The sequence below is a fragment of the Balaenoptera musculus genome, chromosome 11, assembly GCF_009873245.2.
Source record: "Balaenoptera musculus isolate JJ_BM4_2016_0621 chromosome 11, mBalMus1.pri.v3, whole genome shotgun sequence".
Lineage (NCBI taxonomy): Eukaryota > Metazoa > Chordata > Mammalia > Artiodactyla > Balaenopteridae > Balaenoptera > Balaenoptera musculus.
In genome coordinates, this window is record NC_045795.1 from 63,387,147 (window position 1) to 63,411,440 (window position 24,294).

Below are 24,294 nucleotides of genomic sequence, written 5' to 3' on the forward strand. Positions count from 1 at the left end.
CTGAAATTCCATATGCTTTGAACAATAACTCCCCGTTCCCCTCTCCCCCCAGACCCTGAAAATCACCACTATACTTTCAATCTTTATGATTTTTTTAAGTCAGTCATTTAATTTTTAAATTATTTTTTTTAAAGTTTTATTGGAGTGTAGTTGATTTACAATGTTGTGTTAGTTTCAGGTGTACAGCAAAGTGATTCAATTATACATATACATATATTCATTCTTTTTTAGATTCTTTTCACATATAGGTTATCCCAGAATATAGGTTGTCCCAGAATATTGAGTAGAGTTCCCTGTGCTATATAGTAGGTCTCTGTTGGTTATCTGTCTTATATATTGTAGTGTGTTGTATGTTAATCCCAAATTCCTGATTTATCCCTCCCTGCCACATTTCCTCTTTGGTAACCATAAGTTTGTTTTCAATATCTGTAAGTCTGTTTCTATTTTGTAAATAAGTGCATTTGTATCATTTAAAAAAGTTAGATTCCACATATGAGTGATATCATATGATATTTGTCTTTCTCTGTCTGACTTACTTCACTTAGTATGATAATCTCTAGGTCACACCATGTTGCTGCAAATGGCATTATTTCATTCTTTTTTATGGCTGAGTAGTATTCCATTGTATATATGTACCACATCTTTATCCATTCCTCTGTCGATGTACATTTAGGTTGCTTCCATACCATATCTTGGCTATTGTAAATAGTGCTGCAGTGAACACTGGGGTGCATGTATCTTTTTGGATTTTGGTTTTCTCTGGGTGTGTGCCCAGGAGTGAGGATTGCTGGGTCATATAGTAGTTCTATTTTTAGTTTTTTAAGGAACCTCCATACTGTTCTGTATAGTGGTTGTACCAATTTACATTCCCACCAACAGTGTAGGAGGGTTCCCTTTTCTCCACACCCTCTCCAGCATTTATTTACTTATTCATTTTTATTTATTTACTTTTTTGGTGTGTTAGTTTCTGCTTTATAACAAAGTGAATCAGCTATACGTATACACATACCCCATATCTCCTCCCTCTTGCGTTTCCCTCCCATTCCCTATCCCACCCCTCTAGGTGGTCACAAAGCACCGAGCTGATCTCCCTGTGCTATGCAGCTGCTTCCCACTAGCTATCTGTTTTACATTTGGTAGTATGTATATGTCCACCAGCATTTATTTTTTGTGGACTTTTTTCCCCCCAGATTTATTGAGATGTAATTGCCATATAATATAATATTGCATAAGTTTAAGGTGTACAGTGTGTTGATTTGACACACTTATATATTGCAAAATGATTGCAACCATAGCATTAGCTAACACCTCCATCATATCATATAAGCACTATTTCTTTTTTGTGGTGAGAACATTTAAGATCTACTCTCTTAGCAACTTTCAAGTATATACTACAGCATTATTAACTATAATTACCATGCTATACATTAGATCCCCAGAACTTATTCATCTTATAACTGGAAGTTTGTGTCCTTTGACCAACATCTCCCCATTCCCCACCCCCATCCCCAGCCCCTGGTAACCACCATTCTAATCTCTGTTTCTATGAGTTCAGCATTTTGTTTGTGGACTTTCTGATGATCACCATTCTCACCAGTGTGAGGGGATACCTCATTGTATTGATAGTTTTTGTTTATTTGTTTGTTTTATTTAGTTAGTTATTTTGGCCAAGCAGCGCAGCATGTGGGATCTTAGTTCCCCGACCAGGGATCGAACCTGCATCCCCTGTGTTGGAAGCAGGGAGCCTTAACCAGCACCAGGGAAGTCCCCTCATTGAGGTTTTGATTTGCATTTCTCTAATAATTAGTTATGTTGAGCATCTTTTCATGTGCTTTTTGGCCATCTGTATGTCTTCTTTGGAGAAATGTCTATTTAGATCTTCTGCCCATTTTTTTGATTGGGTTGTCTGTTTTTTTGATATTGAACTGCATGAGCTGGTTGTGTATTTTGGAGAGTAATCCCTTGTTGGTTGCTTGACTTGCAAATATTTTCTCCTATTCTGAGGGTTGTCTTTTTGCTTTGTTTATGGTTTCCGTTTCTGTGCAAAAGCTTTTAATTAGATCCCATTTGTTTATTTTTGTGTTTACTTTCATTACTGTAGGAGGTGGATCAAAAAAGATCTTGCTGCAATTTATGTCAAAGAGCGTTCTGCCTATGTTTTCCTCTAAGAGTTTTATAGTGTCCAGCCTTACATTTAGGTCTCCAATCCATTTTGAGTTTATTTTTGTGTATGGTGTTAGGGAGTGTTCTAATTTCATTCTTTTACATGTAGCTGTACAGTTTTCCCAGCACCACTTATTGAAGAGGCTGTTATTTTCTTCATTGTATATTCTTGTCTCCTTTGTCATAGATTAGGTGACCAGAGGTGCGTGGGTTTATCTCTGGACTTTCTATTCTGTTCCAATGATCTATATTTCTGTTTTTGTGCCAGTACCATACTGTTTTGATTACTGTAGCTTTGTAGTATAGTCTGAAGTCAGGACACCTGATTCCTCCAGCTCCATTTTTCTTTCTCAAGATTGCTTTGGCTATTCGGGGTCTTTTGTGTTTCCATACAAATTGTAAAATTTTTTGTTCTAATTCTGTGAAAAATGCCATTGGTAATTTGATAGGGATTGCACTGAATCTGTAGAATGCTTTGGGTAGTATAGTCATTTTCACAATATTGACTCTTCCAATCCAAGAACATGGTATATCCCTCCATCTGTTTGTGTCATGTTTGACTTCTTTCATCAGTATCTTATCATTTTCTGAGTACAGGTCTTTTGCCTCCTTAGGTAGGTTTATTCCTAGGTATTTTATTCTTTTTGTTGCAGTGCTAAATGGGATTGTTTCCTTAATTACTCTTTCTGATCTTTTGTTGTTAGTGTATAGAAATGCAACAGATTTCTGTGTATTAATTTTGTATCCTGCAACTTTACCAAATTCATTGATGAACTCTAGTAGTTTTCTGGTAGCATCTTTAGAATTTTCTATGTATAGTCTATCTTTATGATTTCTGACTACTCTAAGTACCTCATGTAAGTGGAACCATACAGTTATTTGTCTTTCTGTGACTGGTTTATTTCACATAGTGGCTGTACCATTTTACATTCCCACCAACAGCACACGAGGGTTCCAATTACTCCACATCCTTGCCAACACTTGTTATTTCCTTTTTTTTTTTTATTAGTAGCCATCCTAATGCGTGTAAGGTGGTATCTCATTGTAGTTTTGATTTGCATTTCTCTAATGATTAGTAATGTTGAGCATCTTTTCATGTGTTTACTGTCCATCTGTATATCTTCTCTGGAGAAATGTCTATTCAAATCCTTTGCCCATTTTTGAATTGGGTTTTGTTTTCTGGTTGTTGAGTTTTAGGAATTCTCTGTATGTTCTGGATATTAATCCCTATCAGGCTGGAATTCTTGAAGGAGTTTAAAATGGTCCTGGGTTGGTAATGCCGCATGGCAAAAGCAGGTGCAAACTCTTTCAGGAGGAAAGTAATTTCAACTTATACATTCAGGACTCTTAGAGCTTAAGTTCAATCACATTTATGGTCAATTGAATTTCAACAAGGGTGCCAGACAATTCAATGGAGAAAGAATCATTTTTTCAACAATTGGTAATGGGAAAACTGGATATCCACATGGAAAAGAATAAAGTTGGACCCCTGGCTCACATCATATGCCCCCTCCTCTGAACCCAGAAGGGGTAGGCCTCTCTGTGGTCAGACAAGGAAGCTCCTGCATAGTGGTCACAGTCAAACAATGTCCGAGGCTGGGCTGCCTATGCCTACTTGACCCCACTCCATTCTCTCCCATAGAGCCCTGCCCTCCTACAGGTCTGGGCTTCTTTGATCCAGGGCTGATCTGGGCTTCCCTTCAGGGGCCAGAGTTAATAAAGCTTGATGCTCACAGCATAGGCTAAATGGCTGCCTGGATAAAGCCATCCTCTCTCCTTCTGAAGGAGTGGGCCCAGGCAACTAGGATGGGCAGGTGACCCTGCCCCAAGCCACAGCTGATTGAACCAAGAATGCACACTTAACCCAAGAAGAGTCAGTTAGGCTTCTCCCTCCAGAGAGACACAAAGTAAGTAGTCAGGTGATATTGGGTACTGGGGCTGTGAAGTCCTGGAAAATAAGGGCATGCCAGGGCCAAGGCTGGAGCTAGAAATTGAGAGGTGGGGAGGAGAGAACAGATAGAGGAAGGATCAAACCTCAAGGAGAAGCTAAGGTCAGATCTGGAAGGAGAAAGGCCTGGAGGGAGAGGAGCCTGGGCCCTCCTTCCTACGGATAAGTTCTATGGCCTGCTAATCAAAGTGTGGTCTTGGACTAGCTGCATGGGCACCATCTGGGTACTTATTAAAAGTGCAGACTCTCAGATTTACCCTGGACCTGCTGCATCAGAATCTGCATTCTAACAAGACTCCTGGTCATGTATGTACACAGCACAGAGTGAGAGGTGCTACTATGGAACCTTCAGAATCTGTGTTAACAAACCCCTTCACTCAAGCTTCTTTGAGTGGGCTTTAGCTCCTCACAGCCATCAAAGGTCAGTGAAGGTATCAGTTTAACTACAAATGTAAAGAATGAACTCAATCAGGAGAAGGGCTTTCTAACTATAACACAAAATCCAGAAGCCAAGAAAGAGAAGACTGATACACTTGATTTCATAAAAATCAGCAAAATAACTACAAAAAAAACCATAAGTAAAGCCAAAAGACAAATAGGGGAAAATATTTGCAACTCATATCATAAAGAGCTAATCTCCCCAATATATCAAGAGTTCCTATAAATTAATAAGAAAAAGACCAACAACCAATAGAAAAATGGGCAAAAATATCAACAGGCAGTTTATAGGAAAAGAAATTAAAATGGCCCTTAAACATATGAAAAGAAGCTTGACTTTACTGATAATAAGAGAAATACAAATCAAGGCTAGACTGAGAGACATTTTTCACCTTTCAGATTGGAAAAAACCAAAAAGCAGGATACTGCATCTTGCAGGGAGGCTGTGGGGAACTAGCACCCTGTATATGCTGCTGGGGGGTGGGGGGTGGGTGATGGGTTCAGCTCTAGGCAGGCAATTCGGCACCATCTATCAAAAGTACAAATGTCCTTTTGGCCAAGAAATTCACTCCTACAAACTTGCCTTTCACTCCTGTGTGAATTCACATTTGTACAAGGTTAATTATCACAGCAATGTTTGTCATAGTAAAGAAATGGAACCTCCTAAAATCCCTCAATATGAGATGCATTAAATGAATTCTGATAGATCCTTGCAATGGAGTACTACTATGCAGCTGTGAAAAAGAACACAGCAGCACTGACAGGTTGAAAGGGGACGATCTTCAGGATAGACTGTTAAGTGGAAAAAGCGAGAGGCAGAACAATGTGCAGGAGGAACACTAGAAATAAGTGACAGCGGCTCCTTGTCAGAGGGGACTGGTGGGAGCTGGACTGACGGGGGACTGGGTATTAGTATTTTCATGCTTTTTAATGCTTCAATTGTATCATCCTATTGAAAATGTAAATGAATACCACAAAAATATTTTTAAAACAGTGAGCTCACTTGGGCAGTCACCCCATGTGCAGCTGCCACCTGCCGTATAAGAACTGCCTCTGGGCACAGAAAAGCACACAGCATACAGGCCTCCTGTGTTCTGGCTCCAGGCTGGGCCTCAGCAGAGCGGAGACCCTCTGTTCTAGCCCAGCCCGCTCAGTGGGGAGAGTACTAGGCCATGTCTAGCTTTGCCTTGGCTGCCTGTGGTCCTCTGGTCCCCTGCCACCTGTGCACAGTGGCCTCCATTGGAGAGGGTCTCCCCAACAGGAAGTGGCCTCAGGGGAGCCCCAGGCCCTGTCCTGGCATGTTATTCACACATGGGCTGTCTTAGCACTCACCAGCCATGTCCAGGCCTGGCCAAAGTCTGTGGGACCCCTATTGGTTCCAGCCCAGCCCCAGGACTCTGGAGTTGGCAGAAGATACCCACTGACTCTGGGTGACTCTGGATTTCCCTGGGCTGGCTTATTCCTCCTCTGCCTCTCTGCAGTGGGGAGTGTAATCCTGGGTGTCCTAGTAATGAGGTCCCTGAGGCCTTGCCTTCCTGGAGACATGAATCCCCCGAGTTACCTTCTGTTCTGTCTTGACTTTGGCATTGTAGAAGGAGACAGAATCAGGGCCCTCTGGCAGCATCGTCTGCTGCAGCCGGCTGAACCTGTCCTGGTCATCTTCTCCCTACAAGAGGCCCAACACAGCACAGTCCCTTCACCTGGCATTGTCAGGATCCACTCTGACAGGGCCTGTGGTGGGCATTAGGGCAGCCTCTCGCTGGGTCTGCAGACATCCACCCAGGATAGCTCACAATCCCCCAGCCTCATGTTTTCCAGTGTCATCATGGACACCCTGTAACCGCCACCAGGGAAAGATGAGCCACTCAAGAAGGGGTGCAGCAGCATGTGGTGTTTTCTGTGTCCTCATCCTTGATAACGGGGGAGAGACCTGTACCTGCCCACCTGCCTGGGCCAGCTGTAGGAGAGGCTGGGAGCAGCCGGTACACTGCCAAGCTTGTGGAGAGAACAGAGGACAAGGGGCACTGCCCACTGCCCTGTGCTCGTCCACCATCCCCACCCCTGCCCTGTGCCACTCACCAGAGACACAATCCTGCTGAGAGGCATCATGCCTGGCCGGATGCTGTCACCTGGCTTCAGTGCCACCTGCAGGTCCTCAGGGACAAAGAAGGACTCATTGTACCAGATGTCAAATTCTGCAGGGAGACAGGGAGATGGCACTGTGAGGGTGGGGAGTCCCTGAGGAAGCAGGTCAAGGCTGTGTGTGTCTCTCTGTCTCGTGCTTGTCACAGCTCACCCTCTCTTCACTTCCTGCTCCAGGGTCTCACCCTTTCCCATCTCCATCTCCTGCCCTCAGAATCCTGGAAACGCACATCTAAGGCCCTGTCCAGGGACTTCCCTGGCAGTCCAGTGGTTAAGACTCCACTGCAGGCTTCGATCCCTGCAGCGGGAACTAGGGGAACTAGGATCCCGCATGCCCCAGGGCATAGCCAAAAAAAAAAAAGTCCTGTCCAGCCCCTGCCTCTGCCAGAGAAGAGTTCTGAAGCCACTTCTAGAACCCAGACGGTAGCCCTGCCCTGTGCCTCCTGGAACCCCAGGTGGCCAGCCAACCTTCCCAAACGGCACACCCGTGAGCAGGCGATGTCGACACTGATCCACCAGGTGCTGGCAGTACTGGATCTCAGCCCTGAGGTCCTGTAGGTCCTGATACTCTGTCCGGTACTGCTTCTTGAGGTCTTTAAGCTTCAAGATCAGCAGGAATTCCTCCTCATCAATGATCATCAGCCCCTTGTTCTCATACTCGCCTGCAGGGGGAAGGAGGAGGTGAGGGAATGAGGTGCCCACCTGAGGTGGTCAGAAAGAGGGGAGAGTGCTGGCAAAGCATGAAGACAGGACCTGGGAAGGGCTGGGGTGCAGCATGGAGGTGGACAAGGCATGAGAAGGCCAGGCTACTAGGATATGTCTCACAGGGAGAGGGAGCTCAGGTCAGAGGACCACACTGGCATTTTTAGGACAAACAGGAGGGGTGGGCAGAGGAAAGGGTAGAGATGGCCCAAGTTCCACAATTACTTTGATCTTAAACCCCACTAGCCAAAGATATCCAGTAAATACCTCTATTATACAGGTGTTTACCTTTTTTTATAAATTATGTAAACAAGCTGCCACCACTGGCTAGTACCACAAGGCAGTTGGGCAGGGTTCCTTATTAATAACAGTAGATGTAAACCCACATTTCAAATTGTCTTCTTGATGATTTCAGCATTCGCCAGCTACCTTCTTGTCAGAGACCATCAGACATCTGTATCTTGTCGGATGGCTGTCAGAGGGCTCCAGGAGGAGAGAGGTCAGTTGTGCTATTGGTCATCTCCACTCACTGTCTCTTTGGATGGACCTTTTAAGGTCTGTCAGTTTGATGAAGGTTGTTGGGTTAAGACAAAATAACAATATCTGTGGAGCCACTCACCTGGCTGTCTACTGCCCACAGCACCCTGAAAGTTCAGCAAAGGCGTCGTGTCAACACCCAGGGGTGTCTCACTCACCCCGCTGGAGAGTGAGTCCTGTGTGTGACCGAGGTGTGTGGCCAGGGTGCACGAGGCAGTCCCCAGGTACTGGAGGAAAGCATTAGCACTTCCACTGATGTTTACAGGGGAGAAGTGAGGCACATTAAGTGTCACTGACACCATTCATGGAGAGGCAAGGGTTCCAATTCAAGGTGTTTGCAGTGGTGGGGGAGGGGGGTCCAGGGTAGCCCTCACCTTCAGTGCAGAGCAACCTGGTTTGCTGCCGTGGGCCTGATGTGGTCACTTTGATAAAGACAAATCCGTCAATCACAGAGTAGAGTCTTTACAGTACTCTGTTGACATGGGGAGTGACATCTTTTGTACTACCCAGAGGTTCTCTGATTATCTCCAAAGAAAACGCTTATGAGAGCTGAACTTAAGATGATTTTTCTTTTTTTTTTTTTTTCCCCACAAACGACTAATTAATGTCTCAAATTCAGTGACTGTTCTGGGCTGATAAGTGGCTGTCAGTCAAGGTACCTAGAAAATATTTTAAAAAATGAATTTACTTGATCTGTTCCCTTAAGATAAAGGTATTTTGCTTGGTATTTTAACAACCAATGGGAAAACAACTGCTTTGGAGGGGGAAAGAGCAAAAATGTTTTTTGATACTGATAAAAGTTTAAATATTTGAAAATATTGTTTATTTCTTCTACATCCCATCCTTTAAAAATATCCATTTTCAGGTATATTGAGGAGTAAGTGATATACCAGCATAGCATGCATATATATTATTTAAAATATGTAAATATATAATAAGGGGTTGCATATTCAAAGGAGGTGTGGGGGGACTTCCCTGGTGGCGCAGTGGTTAAGACTCCGTGTTCCCAATGCAGGGGGCCCGGGTTCCATCCCTTGTCGGGGAACTAGATCCCAAATGCGTGCCGCAACTAAGAGTTCGCATGCCACAACTAAGGAGCCCTGGAGCTGCAACTAAGGAGCCCACCTGCCACAACTAAAAACTGGTGCGACCAAATAAATAAATAAATAAATTTTTTTTTAAGAAAAACAAGGTGTAGGCAGAAGGGACAAAGAAGTGCTTGTTGGTCCTGCAAGGCCTTCACTCTAGAGGTTCTGGGTGGGGTCATGTCTGGAGCCACCATCACCCACCTTCCCCTACTTCCCAAATTCATGGAGGGCTTTGCCCTCTGGAACAGTGTGTTACACTTGGTCCGTAGGGTATGAGCAAAGTAGCCCCAAGAATTTGGAAATAAAGTTGCCCTCTGAGAAATAAGTGAGTAAAATGCAACCTCTGTGAGTGAGATGATCCCCCTGACCTGCAGAAAACCAAGTGCCACCTGGAGATGCCCAGGTGATCAGTGAGATCATTCAAGAAGGCTGGCCTAGCATAGGGTTGCGATTTAGCAAGGGAAAGCCCAGTAACCGGTGGTGTGCCCTGCCTGTGAACAAGAGTGTGGCCTCTGAACCACCAGCCTCAGTGTTGGGATGGTTACTCATTAAAATGCATGTTCTGGGCCCTGCTCCAGATTTCCTGAGTCAGAGCTACTGATTGCAGCCTAGGAATCTGCACTTGACCAGCCCTCCCAAATGAGTCCTCTGCTCACTCAAGCTTGAGGGTTCTTGGTGCACATTGAAGGTATGGGCAGTGTCTGCCACTGGGACCAGGGCACCAGGTCAGGGTAACCAGGTGAGCACTCTCCCCACTCCCCACACAGGGGTCCCTGCTCGTTGAGCCTGAGGGCTTCCCACACCACCTGCCTTAAGAGACGAGGCTTTGCTAGGCCAGTTTGTTGCAGGGTTGGCATGAGGAATGGTCTTAGTGACAGTGAATCACTTGGCCCCTGGTATCCACATTCTCATTCCCTCCTCAGTTTCTCATGTCTTGACCAGCACCCCTACCCCAATCAGACCACTGTGGTCAGTGAGGAGACAACACCAGGACCCATGGACCTTGTGGCGGTCGCCAGCCACCCATCTCCCTGGGGAAGTGTCTACAAGACCAACATTCTGTCCCTCCATGGGCAGAAGCACATATCAGATGGAAGGTCCAGCACTTAGATCTGAGATAATGCAAGAAGGGGGACTTGCAGGCAGAAGCTAGCTGACAGGAAAGGACTCTGTGGTTCCCCAGGGCTGACTAGAGCCAAGTGATGACCCAGGGATGAAGCCTGCACCCCAACATCCCCTGCTGGCCCCCTTCCAACTCAGTCCTCCAGTGCCCAAGGCTGCCCCATCCCGAGCAGGATGACTCAGATCCCACTGTCCCCCAACTATCTTCCCATCACCTTTACCTTGCTTCTCTCGTAGTGACTTCTGGAAATTTAGTGCCTCCTTGGTCATGTCGATCTCCCGCTTGATGGCATTGATGCGCTGTGTGGTCTCGCTGGCCCTTTTCCTCCGCTCGTTCAAAATGGATTTGTTTTCTTTGAAGATGCGGTTGATCTCACTACCCCGTTCGTTCTTAAAGTCCTCAAAGGCCACAGGCTTGGCGGGTGGGGTGCTGGGCCTGAAGATGGAGGGGAAGGAGGAGGGAGAAATGGGGCAGCTGTTTTGGAGCCACCGGGCACTTCACCTTTCTTCCCTGGGGCTTCTGTAAGCAGGAGGTCCGAATTCCTGGGCACCACGTACCCCAGATGGGAGCTAAACTGTGTAGGAATCATTCTCTCGTCTCTGTTTTACTGAGTACACAAGGGCACATGACTATTGCAGAAAATGAGGAAAGTAAGGAAAAGTTACAAAAAAAACCCCAAAATACCACTCATTACCTATTGGCAACCACACTTTAGTGTATCTCCTTCATTTCTTTGATAACCGTTTTAATATTTGGAGTCATGCAATATATATAATTTTACATCTTACTTTTTTCACAGAAGCATTCTTTCATGCTATTAAAAACTCTTTGAGAACTCTAGTTAATAAGATGTAAGATGAAGTGCTGGGCAGGGGAAAGTAGATTGTCTGCAACTTACTTTGAAATCCATTTTTTAAAAAAAGATGGATGGAAGGATGGAGAGAAAGACACATGATGAAATACTATAGTAACATTAATGGCGGAATCAAGAGGGGTTTCACTATACAATTCTTCCAACTTCTCTGAATGTTTGGAAATGTTCACAGGCTGGGGAAAAATTCTTCATGTACATCTTTGTACATTTCAAGGGCAGAGAAAATAATTCACTTAGTGCCCTTTCCCTAATGTCAACTATTGAAGGTGTTACCAAAAATTTTTTCTTTTGCTTTTTAAATTAATGACACAATCTTTTTGTATAAATCTTTGTCTACATCTCTAATTATTTCCTCAGGATAGATTCCTAAAAACTCAATCACTGACTCACCACAGAGAGGAACTGGGTGGCTGGAGGAAGGGTCTCATACCTGAGAATTTTGTATCTTTTGAATACATTACTTATTCAAAATATGCAAATTTAATTATTTAAATAATTGCTATTTGGAGGGTCTAAAATGATTCTGTGTATAATTGTGTATCTTGGATGACTCCTGAGGTTGAAACATTTTGCACGTGTATAAGCCATCATATTTCTTCTGTTTTGGACTGTGCTCCTAGTCTTTGCCTATTACCCCATTTTATTTCTCTTCTATCTGCAGGTGCTCTTTCCTTGTCATACTCTGATTTTGTATGATCTGGTGCAGCGGTTACTGTTAGATGGTCACCTGGGTGGGTGTGATTCCTCCTTTGGGGATTCCGAGGCAAGGGGCTCAATACTGGAGGTCTCCCGGTCCTGCAGAAGCATGTCTTTGACATCTCCATCCTTGGAGGATGGGGTCAACTGGGTCTTGGAGGTGGAAGCATCCAAGTCCTTGCCACTCACAGGGCTGCTGGCACCCTCCTTTCTTGCCAAGGAGCTGGAAGGAGAAGGCAGGGAGACCCCAGGCTCAGTGTCTCTGATGCTGAGGGGAGTAATCTTGCTCAGCACTCATACACCAGAAGCCCCAGCCCACTCAGCTCCGATCTTGAACATAAACCCAGGCCAAAGGGCAAAGAGTACAACCCTAAGCCATGCAGATGGGGAGGAAGAGGAGAGAATTTCTCTCCCTTTTATCAGAACAAGAAGTCCTCCTTCCAGCAGTCTCAGCAGGAGACACCTGGGAAGAATGGGCAGTCTCCAGTTTGGAAGCATAAGGACCTTTGGGGTGGGCCACAGGCTCTAAGGAGCATCATGGCTGCTGAGGTATTAGTCACACAGGCATCCCCGGGAAGGAGTAGCAGAGCCCCCACCCAGGGTGTGTCTGTCTGTGGACCAACAGTAAAGAGAGACACGTCTGCCCCGCTGCTCTGACCAGTCCACGACTTGCTCTCCCACCTCTATCAGTGCCCACACCAGCTCTCCGGAAAGTAGCCATCCTCCCTCTCCAACTGATGGCACCCAGGGTCCTCCCTCCCAGAGAGGTACATGTGAGCAGGACTGAACTAAAGGGAGGATGTCCATGGCTCCTTCCACTGTTTCCTTCTCTTTTCTTCTTCTTGCAACAGGTGTGGCTTGGGGGAACCAAGCCTCGATCCATTTGTTACTGCACTAATTACCCAACGGCAGAACAGAGAGGCTGGGGGTGTGACTGCCCTCCTGAAGAGGCAGGAGGAGGCCAGGGCATCCTCCTACCCGACTCCAGTACTGCATGTGACAGTTTTCTACAATCAGCTCTGGCCCGTGTCCTTTTACAAGTGATAATAATGGTAACAACTTACTTGTATTGAGGTCTTCCAGGGACAGGGACTGCATTTACTCACTTATCCTCAAAACCACCCCAGTGACTGATGCTATTATTATTATTATACCCATTTTAGGGATGAGGAAACAGAGGCAGAGAGGCTCTTACACCTCACAGAAGGTGACCCCCTTGGGTGAAAGAACTACTGAGCAGGGAGGTGAGCCCAGGCGTTACCTCCAGAGCATGTGCTTTGTCCACCACGACACAGCACTTCCCAGGGAGGCTGGTTCATTAAGGGAACCTTGACACCCTGCATCTACAAATGAGTCTTGCCTCAAAGGTGAGCTGGAGTTTTTAGGTGATGTGGGTGCCAATTAGCCGGGTCACAGAAGGAACCTGGTGGTGGGGGCTGGGTTTCCACATGAAGTACCGGAGGGCGAGTGCCGGCCTGGCTTCTCACTTCCACTCTACCACACCTTAGCAATGTGACCTTGGAATGAATTCCCCTCTCTGAGCCTTGGTCTCCTCATTAGTTAAAATGGAGACATGAACTCCCACCTCGTGGAACTGCTGTGAGGATGACAGGTGACCGGCCCCAGCCTGGGCCCCACAGATGCTGCTAGTATTGGCAGGAGAGGTATCCATTGTGACCACCCCATAACTAACACTGGGGGAAGGGAGGGACAGCTTATGTCCTCCCTTTCACCAGCCACGGAGGGCCAGGTGCTGATAAGCTGGAGCAGCAGGAAGGTCACTCACCTGAGCTGCTCTTTGAACATCTTCTTGGACTTGGATTTCTTCCCGGGTCTGGTAGAGGAAGGGGCGACTCCGAGTCCGAAGCCTTGTCCGTCAGGCTCGCCCACTAGGTGGCCGTCAGCGTCCACGAGCCCTGCCTGGACAGAGGCCAGTTGCAGGTCTGTGGTTAGATTAAGGGTTCAGGCTCCCTGGGGAACCAGGCGTATATGGACCAAAGGTGGACATGTTCATCCCACACACCGAGATGTGGCTCCTGCTGATGTCACTCCAGGCTGTCCCCAGCAGAGCTGTCTCTGACCACCCTACTCAATGTCCACTTCCTACATCAACTCCTCTCATGGTCTGGTGTCTCATTCCATACTCTGAGGCTCTTGGGGCCCGTTTCCAACCTAACTCTGGGAATTGGTCTTGTTTACTACTAGCCACATCTCCATTTTATGGAGAACATTTTGAACTCATATGCGGTTTACTCCTGCATGGGTCACCCCATGCTCATGCTGGCGTTACCTTTACCTGTTGCAACCCTAGATCTGCTTTAATGCAGGACACTCGCTGTCTCTGGAAAGATCTGGGCATGGAAAAATCTGATGTGAGTCTTGTCGGCAAGAGGCAATTGTGCTTACCTTCTGGACAGCAGAGAAGGCTGCGAAGTCATTCTTGTCTATGAGGGTGTACTTCCTGCGCAAAGCGGACTCCACTTCCTGTTCCTGTTGGCTTGGGAGAGAGAGTGAAAGAACCCCTCACAGCTGGGGCCATGCTGAACCCACTGCGGCAAGCACCAAGTACTGGAGTTAGAAGTTGTTTGTGTGTGGCCCCTGCAACAGAGCCACATCCTCATCATGAACCAGACCAGACAAAACATGCTCATTCCCCTGCTCCCCACTCCCCAGTGTGTGTACCCCTTGTCCAGCCCCCAAATCTGCAGGGGCCACCTTATGTGCCAAGCACAACTGCTCTAAGATGACCTTTAACAAGGACCGTAAGCCTGCCTCGGCACCATGCTTCCCCACCTGTCCGTCTCTAACAGGCCCTTCAAAATCACATACCCAGCTTCTGTGATACCATCCAGCATCAGCCAGTCAGGCTACAGGTATGTCTGTACCCAAATAAACCACAAATCCCTCCTGAGGTGGGGAGGGGGTTGTGGGGAGTATCAAAGTGTCCTGCTCCGGCCATCTTCAGGGCTGGCACTCCATAAGGACCTCCTGTCCAATTAATAAACTCAGGAAACCAGGGACCACCTCGTCTCTGAGTAGCCCTTGAATGGAGGGCTGTCCTCCCCACTTCCCCCAGGGGAAGGGAAGGGCAGGAGGATATGAGAGCTCAGGCCCAGAGACACCCAGGGCCTGCCATACCCAGAGGCCTCTGATCTGGCTCCTCACACACCAGAGAGAAGGCAGTGCACTTGGAGACCGGCATCCATACCATGGGAAATGAAAATGGCAGCCTGACGTAGGAGTTGGGTGGATGGGGTGGGTCCCTTACCTCAGAACCACCCGGAACTGGTTGAACACCTCCTGGATCTGTCTGAGGTTGATTATCTGGAGGGAAGAGAACAAGGCAGAGGTTAGACCAAGGGCACCACGGGACCAAGGCTGTGTCTGTGTTAGTAGAGAAACCAGGACCCCTTGGCTAACCCGTGGACCATCTGTCTCAAGAATGGGACATCTGGGACTTCCCTGGTAGCGCAGCGGTTAAGAATCCGCCTGCCAACGCAGGGGACACGGGTTTGATCCCTGGTCCGGGAAGATCCCACATGCCGCAGAGCAACTAGGCCTGTGCGCCACAACTACTGAGGCCACGTGCCTAGAGCCCGTGCTCCGCAACAAGAGAAGCCACTGCAATGAGAAGCCCGCACACCATGACGAAGAGTAGCCTCCGCTCACCACAACTAGAGAAAGCCCATGCGCAGCAACGAAGACCCAACACAGCCAAAAATAAATAAATATTAAAAAAAAAAAAGAATGGGACATCTGCCAACACCCTCTCAGCAAAGTGGCAGTCCAGCCCTCCTCAAGAACAGAGGAACACCTGATTAGTAGTTTTAAAACTATTTACTGCGACTATAAAAATCACCTTTTCTGAGTGAAGACCTCTATAAAATTAAAATGACTCTAGTTCTTGAAAATACTAAGAAAACATTTAAATAAAATTTATTGTCCTCAGCTCTCTCCTGCTTCCAAAAGGTTCCATTATGAACCTTTCTGTGTGGGCACAGACACACTCACCTGTGGCTGAAGAAAGGCCATCAGCCTCCCTCTTGGGCCTATAGCCCGCCAGCATTACCCTCGACGCCTTGGTCAGTCTGGGGCTGCCCTTATTAGGAAGACCAGAGCAGCCTGCCCCTCAGTTGTCCCAGGCTTGCCTCCGGCAGCTGCTCACAGTAACAGGTCAGGCAAGGTTCTGCCCATGAGCTCCCTGGTGAGAGGTCTGCCAGCCTGTGCTATAAAAACAATGCATCTTTCCCTGTGTGGCTGCTGTCTCCTCCTCCTTGGCCCACTCCAGCATGGGCCCTGGGGGTTCTGCCTCGTAGACAACCAGCATGACCGTCATCCTTTAATGCCCTCACTCTGCCTGGCACAGTCAAGCCCCTCAGGTGCTGCATCTCAGTTCATCCCAGCTCGGTTTCCCTCCCCACCACACCGTACAGGTGAGGCCACCAGAGTACACGAGCTTGAGCATTTTCCTGAGGTCACTCAGCAAGGAGAAAGCTGAGCTGAGATTCGATCCAGGGCAGCCTAGCTCCAGGGTCCACACTTGTGCCCCCAGTGATGGACCACCTCCTGTGTATTCAAGGCTGTTTAAGGCTGTCAGCCACTCTGTGGGCCACCTACAGCCCTGCAACCCTAAACATGGATGCCGAGGCCCTGAGGTGGGCTGAAGGGCCCTGAGGCCAGGAGTCCAGCACCACCTACCCTACACCCCCTGTACCCTCTCGGTGTGAGGTTCCAAGGCTAGCACAGCACGCTTCGGGGTATGGCCGGGAGATGGAGGCCCGGGCCAGCTGGACACGGTGGTCCTGAGGGGCTCCTTACGTCAATCTCGTCCAGCGTTCCCTCCAGGTACCTCCGCACCTGGGAGTTGATCTCGGCAATCTGAATTTCATCCATGGGGTCATAGTTCACAAGGGTACGGTTGGCCTTGGAGGAGGAAAAGGAACATATTGTTAAGCTCCAAGCACCCGAGCCCAAGCGGGGTGGCAGGGACCATTCTGAGAACCAAAGTGGGGAGGTTGGGCACAGACCCTGGCCGCCCAAGCCAGCTCCATTCCCTTCATCACCACGTCCTGGCAAGGAGGGCCTGACTCACAGGCCAGGTGTTCAGGTCAGCAAGGGACAACCAGGTAGGGCGGGGAAGGAGAGGCTGCCCAACAGGGGGCCTGCTACTCCAAACAAGGGGGTTCTGCTGACTGAGTCTCAGCAGACTCTGTAGGATGAGGGCCACAGGAGGGAGGGGGCAGCCTCTGCCTTGAGGCTCCTCTGGACCATGAGCATTAGCTCGGACAGGCTACTGGAGGACTCCTGCCCCCACCCCCTACCTTCATGGCTCCCTGCTGCTGTCCCCACCTGACCATCCAGCCTTGGTCAGGGGCCACCTCTCCTGACCTTGACCCATCATTCTGTCTGCCCCTGTACCCCTTCCAGGCCTCTGGCCCCTGCCCCTCATCCCCCTGCCTACTGCCTGACCATCTGACACCCCTGTCCACATCTTCTTGTTTGTCCAGTGTCCCTGCCTACCAGACATTCCTGGTCCCCCAGCCCTTCTGCCCCACCCCCGAGTCTCTCTACTCAGCCCCCGACCCATCTGGCCCCCTGTCCACCCAGTCCCTCCGCCCACCCAACCGGCTCTGCTCATCCAGCATCCCTGCCCTGACCCTTTGCCCCCTCCCAACCTAGCCCTTCTGCCCACCTGGTAACCTAACCCTAGTCCCTCTAGCATTCTGGCAACCACGCCCCACCACCACCTCTAGCCCCTTACCAGGCTGTCATGGATGGCTAGTTCCTGCTTGAGCAGTGCCAGCTCCTTCTCCAGGTTCTTGACCATCCGCTGCCAGGGAAACATATTGTGTGGGGCGGGGGGGGGGTGAGGGGGAAAGCAGGGAGGACGGTCAGAGAAGCCACCCTGCCTCTTCCATATCAAGCCTATAATTCCCCACCTGTGCCTGGACATCCTGGCTCTTCCAGGTAATCCATGGGGTGTGATCTCAGCATCTGGATGATTCTCTCCCCACTGGTGACTTTTCCCCAACTGGGTGACTTTAGGGTTTGAGGGGGTCTCAGCAGTCCTCTGGCCTCTGCCTCTTACTGCAGAGGAGACTGAGAACAGAGTGAGCACGGGCACCCCTAGGGCCACCTCAAACCCTGACTCCCAGGAGCTCCAGGATACTCCAGTCCAACAGGGTAATGGCCCTCTCAGTGCAGCCCATGCCTCCAGGGTGCATTGACCCTCATCCTTCCCAACCACTACGCAAAGCATTACCATTCCCCACTGATAATCAGGTATGCCACCTCCAATTTATTGCTGCTACAAAAAATGCTGCAAAACATCTTTGCACTTACATCTTTGTATACGAAAACACAGTGATCTATGAGCTCTATGTGATCTGCCTTATTACTTCTTTCCTACTCTTCTCCCCCTGCTCACTCCACCCCACCAAATGGGCACATTCCTGCCTCTGTACTGTCTGTCCCCTCTGCCTGGGACACTCTTCTCCCAGGTATTTCCATGGCTCACCTCCCTCAAGTCTTTGTTCAAAAGCTTCTAAATTAGGCGCACCTCTATCACCTCATGTAAAACTGCAATCCCCTCCCCACCCTCACACCACTCTTTTTTAACATCTTGCTCTACTTTTCTTTCATAGAACATGCCCTAGAGCAGTGTTGTCTAATAGAACTTGCTGTAATGATGAAAATGTTCTGTGTTTGTGCTGCAAGCCACATAAAGCTATTGAACACTTAAAATGTGACTGGTGGGACCAAGGAAGTGAATTTTTAATTTTATTTAATTTTACTGATTTCAGGGGACTTCCCTGCTGGTCCAGTGGTTAAGACTCCGCACTTCCACTGCAGTGGGCACGAGTTCGATCCCTGGTTGGGGAATTAGGATCCCGCATGCCGCGTAGCACAGCCAAAACAAAAAAATTTTTTTTACTGATTTCAGTAGCCACATGTGAGTAGTGGCTACTGTATTGGACAGTGAAGCTCTACAACTTACCTATTTTGGTTTTAAGAAAAATTATATATATTTAAGGTGTACAACATGACGTTTTGATATACATGTACACAGTGAAATGATTACTACAGTCAAGCTAATTAACATATCCACTAGTTACCATTTTTTGTGTGTGTGGTATGAGCATCTGAGATCTACTTTCCTAGCAAATTTTCAGTACACAATACACTACTATTAATTATAGTCACCATGCTATACATTAGGTCCCCAGAACTAACTCATCTTAGAACTAAAAATATGTACCCTTTGACCAACATCTCCCCATTTCTCAGCCTGCCCCCACCCACTCCTGGTAATCACTGCTCTACTTTCTGCTTCTATGAATTTGACTTTGTTAGGTTCCACATATAAGTGAGATCATGCAGTATTTTTCTTTCTGTGTCTGGCTTATTTCACTTAGCATAATGTCCTCTAGGTTCATCCATGTTGTCGTAAATAGCAAATCTAGAAATGACTGATTTCTTATGCTTATTATATCTATCTCTCCCACCCCCAGCAGACTGTCAGCTCTTCAAAGACAGAGATTTGTGTTTCTGTTGGTACACTGATACATCTCAAGTGCTTCAAAAAGTGCCTGGCACATAGTAAGTACTCCATAAATTTTAGCTGAATGAATAAATGATACATTTCTAGAAGCAGAATTGCTTAGTCATTTTACATTTGATAGATACTGTCCTAGTGTTTTGTCATATAAGAAGCACAAGGTACTTCATGCTGAGAACCTTCACTGTGAACAACAGGGCTTCCTTTAGTTGTCAAAAAATGGCCACTGGAGGGAGCCCCTGACAGCTGGTTCTCAGGACTGGTGACCAAAGCTGTCACCAGTCTGTAGCAAGGGGTCCTGGTGTCCCGGTGGCTCAGTGGCAAATCAGGGCACAAAGCCTGAACTCAAGACACATGACCAGGGTCCAGGTTCTGACTCTGCCCCTCTGGGCATCCTCAAGATGGTCCTTCAGGTGGACTCCCTGTGAGGTGAACGGGAGAGGACTGGTGGCCAGCCCCTACTCATCTCCATCCCTTCCTCTCAGCTGAGGGATCTCAGCTCTAGAAAATGCGCTACGCCCAGCTAGGAAAAGTCTGGCTGAGCTGCTGGGGACCTCCGGCTGGATGACTCTGTCCAGTGTGGCATGAGGAGCCAGGTTAGACCTCTGGGCCAATCAGGTAATGGTGGAAATGAGCCATCTGCTCCCATGGGTCACCAGCCTCTATGCTGCACCCTGAGAGTATGGAAGCCACTTCTCCTACTGCCTGGCAAGCTTAGTGGCCTCTAACTTGCCCTCTTCTACTGACTGGAAAGAAGCTGCTTGGAAATAGGGCTGAAGCAGAAGACCCCAAAGAATAGGGTCTGGCAGCACCTCCTGGCTGACCAACTCCCTTATAAGAAACAGGGGTATTTTCTGGATGGAAAAAAAATGCCTCAGAGACAGCACAGACCCATGTAAGTTCCTTGATGGTTAGGTGTTTCCATCATAAACGTAATGAGGATAATTCAGAGAGTTCTACTTAAGTCCACGCCAGATTGTGAGCAGCTATCAGCCTAAGAAGTTTCCCTATTTTGACCCCACGGCAGCGTGCAGGTGTGCTTCCTCTTGGCAGAGTAGGGTACCCCAAGTCTCTCTGCTGTCTGTTTATGCCCGTGGCTCACAACCCTTACACCACCTCACAGAGTCACAGAATGACATAGTGGGAGGGTTGCTGGAAGTCATCAGTCCAACCTCCTAGTTCACAGATGAATATCCTGAGGCTCAGAGCCTGAGCAACTCACCACAGAGAGCTGGTAGCAGAGGTGGATCAGGAACTCAATCTCCCACCTTCCAGCCAGCCCCACCAACCAAGGAAACTCTACAGAAGCTATTCCACCCCCTTGAAAAGAGGTATCAGTACTGAAAATGGTGCTGGAAACAACCTGGGAATACAGGCTACAGTCTAGGAAAGGCAACAACCAAAATAATTTTCCAGGTCTCTCTCGAGAACTCATACATATAAAGGAAAATGCTTATCATAAAGATTATAAACACATTTGCATTTGGTGACATGGCAACTTGGCTGTCCAGGAACAACAGTGCAGATTTCAGAACAGGAATTACATTAAAATGAAAGCCCTCGCTGCCAGGTGCAATGCCCACTCAGCCAGGTTCACAGGTGGTAATGTGGTAGTCCTAAGCTAAGAGAGCACCAAATAAGAAAATAAGAAAAATAAATAAGAAAAGCTCCAAGCTACAGAAAAGCATAGAAAATAATGCCATGAAACCTTGGGAAGACCACCCTAAAATCTGACTTTAACAGCATGCCACCATATTGGCTTCAGGTGTTTTTGTTTTTGTTTTTTTAAGAAATAAAACATTTCAGATAAATGTGAAGCCCCTGGCTACCCCACTCCAAATCCATTCCCCACGCTGACATCCAGAAGGAGCCTCTGCTCGGTTTGGTCTTTTCACTCCCATACATTTTTTCTTTGTACACACATCTATCCACTAACGATGATCAGCATTGCTTTGTATGTTCTTATACTTGGTATAAACGAGAGATGCCACCATTCAATCCCCAAGTTGTTTTCTCACTAGAAATGATCCATGCTCACAGCTCTAGCTCTGGCTCCCTCCCTCTGCAACCTACTTAGCTACTCTTTAATCACGTTCCTAACTTTTCACCATTACAACAAGCAGTGCAGCACCATCTTCTATAAGTCTCTTTATGTGCATATGTGAGAATGCTGCTAGACTATATACCTAGAAGTGATACTGCTGGTCTGCAGAAGTGACTAGAGTGCTAGCTAACATTTCCTGAGCATTTACTCCATGACAGCACTGTGCTAAAAGATTCCTACCCATTATCTTGTTCTTCACATCTCTTTGAGAGTGAACTCTGTTACTCCTGCCTTAGAAAGAATAAGTTTCTCGCTGAGGTTATACAGCTGACGAAGGAAAGAGCAGGCTGCTGAACCAGTATAGCCCCACGCAGGGGCCAGCGCTCTTAACTACTGTGCCCATCATTCTCCAAGTGTGGTCCAGAACAGCAGCAGCAACAGCACTGGGGACACTCATGAGAAATTTGAATCCTCAGCCCCCACCCCAGACCAATGGAATCAGGAACTCTGGGAACGGGTGCAGTGACCTGTGGTTCAATGAGCCCGCAGGGTGATTCCGATACCCACTCAAGTTTGAGAACCACTGCTCTAAGCTCTACTTCCTCCTCAACCTCCAAACCATGGGTTAGATCCACAGAGCCCCCGGACTGTTATTTTCCTTCAGGATTTAGAATCTGAAAAGTTTAGCTAGTTTGTCATGGGTTTAGGGCATGTATATGTTCCTGTCTCCAGTAACTACGATTGCATAAGCATGTTAAAGGAAAACCAAATTATTGGTAAATGTGTTTTTACTTTACTAGATGTTGCCAAAATGCTCTCCAAAGTGGTTGTCAATTACACTTTGACAAGAAATAAATAAGCATTGCTGTTTCTGCACATACCATTGTTTCTACATTGTCAGAAAATTTCTAATTTTTGCTAGTCTGAGGGTGGAATTCCACTAAGGTTTTAACTTGCATTTCCCTGGCTATTGGTGATGCTGATCATTCTTCTGATTGGTCAGCTGTTTGCTGAGAGGGATTGCTCAGACTGGGAAGAAAGAGGTTCTGTAGTGACCTAACCAGATGAGTCTGAGAGATGGTCCACACTGATTTAGCTCAGAAACAATTAGCTCTAAGGACTCTCATGCAGAAGCCCAGGGCACTCAGAGGCCTTGAAGCCCCACATAGGAATTGGGTGGGGGCCTGACCTAGCCCTTTCACCTTTGTGGCAGCCCCCAAGGGACTCTAAACACTGGCCTATCCCAGAGCAGAAAGGGACTGACCCAGGATCATATGGGTATCTTTGGTCAAGGCAGGAAGGGAAGCCAGGTTCTTGTGACCCAGGCAGCAAACCCATACACCTTCCCCACAGCGAGATAGCTGCCTACAAGCCCCTTAGTACCTCAGCGTCATACTTTTCATTGATGGCAGGCTCAGTGGTGACCAGCTTCATCCTGCTGGCAAACCGCAGTGAAGACAGCTGAAAAACAGATCAGACAGACCTCTAGGTTCTTGGTCAATTACTTGTGAGTAGAGATATTCGCAAAACAGGTTAAAGGATTCCACTAGAAAACAAGTCTCCCTGCAGAGAGGAATGCTCCATGGGCCCATGGAGTGACGTCTGGGGGTCCTGCCCGAGTCCCTCTGGGGGCACAGCCAGCCAGGGGTAATTATGGCTGGGGGCCCATGGGGTGGCCACGGAAGCGGGCACTTGGGAAACAACCCCGCTGCGCTGATGTTCCATGAGGAGTGGAGGGCTGCTCCCTGGCAGTGAGGAGCAGCCAGTGAGCCCTGACCTCCCAGCCTCATACTGTGCTGGGCTGACTCGGAGCCCTGGAACAGGGAAGCCGACTTGGAGGGGGGATGGGCAACCCAGAAGTAGCCTGAGGAAGGCCTGAAAGGGCTCTGCCATTGGACAGTCTTGCCTAGTGGTTAAGAGCTCAGCCACCAACCAACTGACTGCACAACCTCAGACAGGTCTTGTAACTTCTCTGTAAAGTTGGGAAGACCTGCCTCACAGGGTCACTGGCAGACTTAGTGCTGAGGTATGTAATGTGCTCTGGACAGAACTGGCCCACAGAGAGCCCTCAGGAAGAGACCCCTGTCATTTTAGTTGGAGTTGCTTCTGTGTGAGGGTGAAATCAGACTCTCCTGCTGTAAGCACAGCAGCAAGTGTGGCCACGACTCCCTCATACACACATGCGTGGTCACTGCATAAAGCAACACAAATCATGACAGGAACAGTTTTAAAGTATTAAAGCATTTGGAGAAGAGAATCATGAGCTTCCACACCCCCAATATGCCTTTGTCCCAACCCCCGATACTCTTCCAGCAGCTCCTTAGGGCTCCTATGGGCTCAGTCCTAATCAGAGATCCCAGGTGGTGTGGGCACAAGCCTCGGAGGACAGCAGGTACCAGGAGAGCTGCTTCCTGTGTGACCATCTCAGGGGTGGGGATAAGGGGAGAAAGGGTCTTCCACGGTCTTGGAGGATGTATCTCTTAACCAGGCAGCCAGGAGGCCCAATATTCATATGACTCCTCTTGGGGTTCACTCATGCTTTGTTATGCTGTGAGACCAGTAGGTGCCTGAAGGCTTCCTCTGGGGATGCTGTCTGCACGTCAGCTGGAGCTCCCCTCTCTGGCCTCCCAAGTCCCAGGGCACTGGGTATGTGGCAGGAGAACTCCCCCTGGAAGCTGGGATGGTCCCTAATGCATCAAGCTGGGAGGCCCTGCAGGAGCATCTTGCCCTGCAATGTCCCTGGAAATGACCTGTTTCACCTAGTGGATTCTCCAGATGACTGAAGCTTGCCTCAAACATCCACATTTGAGCAAAGTGTCTAGGGAGAGATTTCCAAACCTATCTTATTTAGGATGGGTAGGGAGGAGAGGCGGGGAGCCCCAGCCTGGGTGCCTAGCTATGTGGACTCACCTGTGTCACTGGCTCACTTCGTATTTCTGCCTCTGGTTCTCATAAGCTTCTCACCTCCCCGGGTCACCTGT

At 48.0% G+C, this 24,294-nt stretch overlaps 1 protein-coding gene across 2 annotated transcripts in view; it reads right to left on the reverse strand.

The window, feature by feature from the left end:
• Positions 1-24,294, reverse strand: part of KIF9 (kinesin family member 9) — a 48,114-nt gene that overhangs the window by 3,244 nt on the left and 20,576 nt on the right. For both annotated transcript variants that reach the window (XM_036867942.1, XM_036867941.1), the window contains 11 exons: positions 22,697-22,774; positions 17,473-17,541; positions 16,530-16,634; positions 14,980-15,035; positions 14,118-14,208; positions 13,498-13,631; positions 11,743-11,934; positions 10,362-10,576; positions 7,177-7,353; positions 6,629-6,744; positions 6,111-6,215 (listed from right to left, as the gene is read on the reverse strand). In XM_036867942.1, coding sequence (XP_036723837.1) covers positions 6,111-6,215; positions 6,629-6,744; positions 7,177-7,353; positions 10,362-10,576; positions 11,743-11,934; positions 13,498-13,631; positions 14,118-14,208; positions 14,980-15,035; positions 16,530-16,634; positions 17,473-17,541; positions 22,697-22,774 — 1,338 coding nt within the window. The remainder of the gene's footprint in view (positions 1-6,110; positions 6,216-6,628; positions 6,745-7,176; positions 7,354-10,361; positions 10,577-11,742; positions 11,935-13,497; positions 13,632-14,117; positions 14,209-14,979; positions 15,036-16,529; positions 16,635-17,472; positions 17,542-22,696; positions 22,775-24,294) is intronic.